Raw genomic sequence first — 2497 nt, 5'->3', positions numbered from 1 at the left:
GTGGAGACAAGACGCTGTGGTGGTGATTTAATGATTACAACTAATTTAGTACCCGTAACCTACAGGGTCCTGCAAGAAAAAGACAAGACCCGCAAATCCGTGGCCACAGAACAGCAGAATATGAACGCGATGCGCAAAGTCTCTTGTTAAGCGTTTTTCTCCTGTAGAAAAACATAAACACTTAACATGGCTTAATGTATTAAGATGCTATTAAAATATCAAATTCATAATAACTATATATCGAATTTGACCTTTTAATTGCACTTAACGTATCAATACATTACGCCATGTTAAGCATTTATGTTTTTCTACAGGAGGAAAACGCTTAACGAGAGACTTTGTGCATTGCGTTCATATTCTGCTGTTCTGTAGCCACGGATTTGCGGGTCTTGTCTTTTTCTTGCAGGACCCTGTACGTTATAGTATAAAATTAGTTTTAATTGTTTAATCACCACCACAGCTTCTTGTCTCCATTGGCAACACGCACGATTTGTGTCGACTGCAAGTGACGTCGCAGGTATCGGAGAGTGCAAGTGGCGATTGCAAGTGACATCGTAATTTAGTTTTTTTTTTCTCGTCTTCACCACCTGGCTACTGTTGTAAAATGTTGAGAGATTCAAACAAAAAGTAATCAATAAATAGAACAAAATAAAAAAGACTGCAAGTGACGTCGCTAGCGGAAGCGCAAGTGTCTGAGAGTGCAAGTGCAAGGCTGCAGCCAGACCCTTTTCAAATAAAGAGGAACCTGCAACTGTATGTAGTTCATTTCTTACCTTTTACTGAATTTATTTTCAGAGAAGGCAACACTGAAAGTCTCTGGTCATCAGCCAGCTCACCCGTCATTTGCTCCAAAAATACTTGAATAACATAACCCTGATAGGCTAGCACATGTACACATGTGAAAATGGTTACCATAGTTACCAATCAACCGCAGAGTTTATCTGTATTAAATCATTATTTTGACTTAATGTAATTAATATACTGTATACAAATACTTACAGTAAAACCCCTTTGACAACCTGCACCATTTAACCAAGACTAATACAAAAAAATATTACAACCATATAACTAGCATATTTCATAATTATATATAAATACACATATTAAAAACAAATATAAAACATACAAGTAACAAAATAAGAATGCATTTAATTATAAAACTTTATTGAAGGATTGCTTGTCCTGGATCAGGATGGAATGATATGAAAAAGATGTGAGAGTTCGTCTCCGTGGAAATAAGGAGAGGGCAATAAAACCAGACAATTTAAGAGAAAGAAAAATTCAGTGCTCCACGTCGCACCCGTTCACTTTAAAACCATACAGAACTCCAGTAACGCTTCACTCAACAACAGCCCATACAGAAAACCACATGAAACGGTCTTGAGATGTGTTCGTTCAACTCCACAACATCTGTTCACTTCAACAAAATAACTTTCAGTTACACCAGTCCTTTTAAAACAACAAGCAATTGGGAAAGCACTGCTCCGATTCCAACGAACGCAACGGTGGATCCCGAACCGGAACGCTTTTTGAATCGCATCAGCTGATTTTGGACGAGTTTCTCGACAGCAGCTGTAGAACCTCCGCTTTGGCCTCTTGATCATTGGCAAACGTGTACAATCTAGCTGAAATAACATAAAAGAAGCTGACGAACGAAGCCCTGCAGCTCTCAGAACACGCCGCCGCTGAGATCTCAGGCTGGCCCCTGACGAAAGGCGACATGACCACTGAAGCAGTGATCCGCGTCCGTAGGGACGGGCCGTGGTTTGGCTGCGCGGCAGGTGTGATGTGCTGCTATAACTTCAAGGTTCCCGGCGGAAGGCTTCCATTGCACAGTCTGTAGAAGCGCAGGTCATTCACGATGCGATACACTCCCTGAGAAAATGATGGCAGGTCCTGCGAAGGGTGGAAGACACAGAAACAAAATGTGACTTGCATGTTAAAACATGAAAATGGTTCACAAACCAATGACATCATCCAAACTGGATGAAGGGGACAAGTCTGTGCACAGGTGAATCTGACAAAAAAACTGGCAAGTAAACAACCTGGTCATATTTTGCTCCAAAAAAAAAAAAGAAAAAAAAAAGATAATTGTGTAAAAAGTGTGTGTGTGTGCATATGTATATACCAGGGGTGGCGAACGTCAGTCCTGGAGAACCGCAGCCCTGCAGAGTTTTGCTTCAACCCTAATCAAACACACCTGAACAAGATAATCAAGGTCTGTAGGGTTACTAGAAAGCTACAGGTAGGTGAGTTTTAATTAGGGTTGGAGCTGAATTCTGCGGCTCTCCAGGACCGGAGTTCGCCACCGCTGGTATATGTATGTGTATATATGTGTATATATACATACAGTGGTGTGAAAATGTGTTGGCCCCCTTCCTGATTTATTATTTTTTTGCATGTTTGTCACACTTTAATGTTTCAGATCATCAAACAAATTTAAATATTAGTAAAAGATAACACAAGTAAACACAACATGCAGTTTTTAAATGAAGGT

At 40.1% G+C, this 2497-nt stretch overlaps 1 protein-coding gene across 1 annotated transcript in view; it reads right to left on the bottom strand.

Moving 5' to 3' along the window:
* Positions 1 to 1372: 1372 nt before the first annotated feature.
* The window catches only part of LOC107661759 (exportin-6-like), a 27892-nt gene continuing 26767 nt past the window's right edge, over positions 1373 to 2497 (bottom strand). Inside the window, exon 24 of the mRNA XM_016451526.1 lies at positions 1373 to 1896. Within this exon, the coding sequence (XP_016307012.1) occupies positions 1795 to 1896 (102 nt within the window). The 3' untranslated portion in view covers positions 1373 to 1794. The remainder of the gene's footprint in view (positions 1897 to 2497) is intronic.

This window comes from Sinocyclocheilus anshuiensis, unplaced genomic scaffold, assembly GCF_001515605.1.
Source record: "Sinocyclocheilus anshuiensis isolate Anshui unplaced genomic scaffold, SAMN03320099.WGS_v1.1 scaffold207, whole genome shotgun sequence".
NCBI classification, from domain to species: Eukaryota; Metazoa; Chordata; class Actinopteri; order Cypriniformes; family Cyprinidae; genus Sinocyclocheilus; species Sinocyclocheilus anshuiensis.
This window is presented reverse-complemented; position numbering and strand designations above follow the sequence as displayed.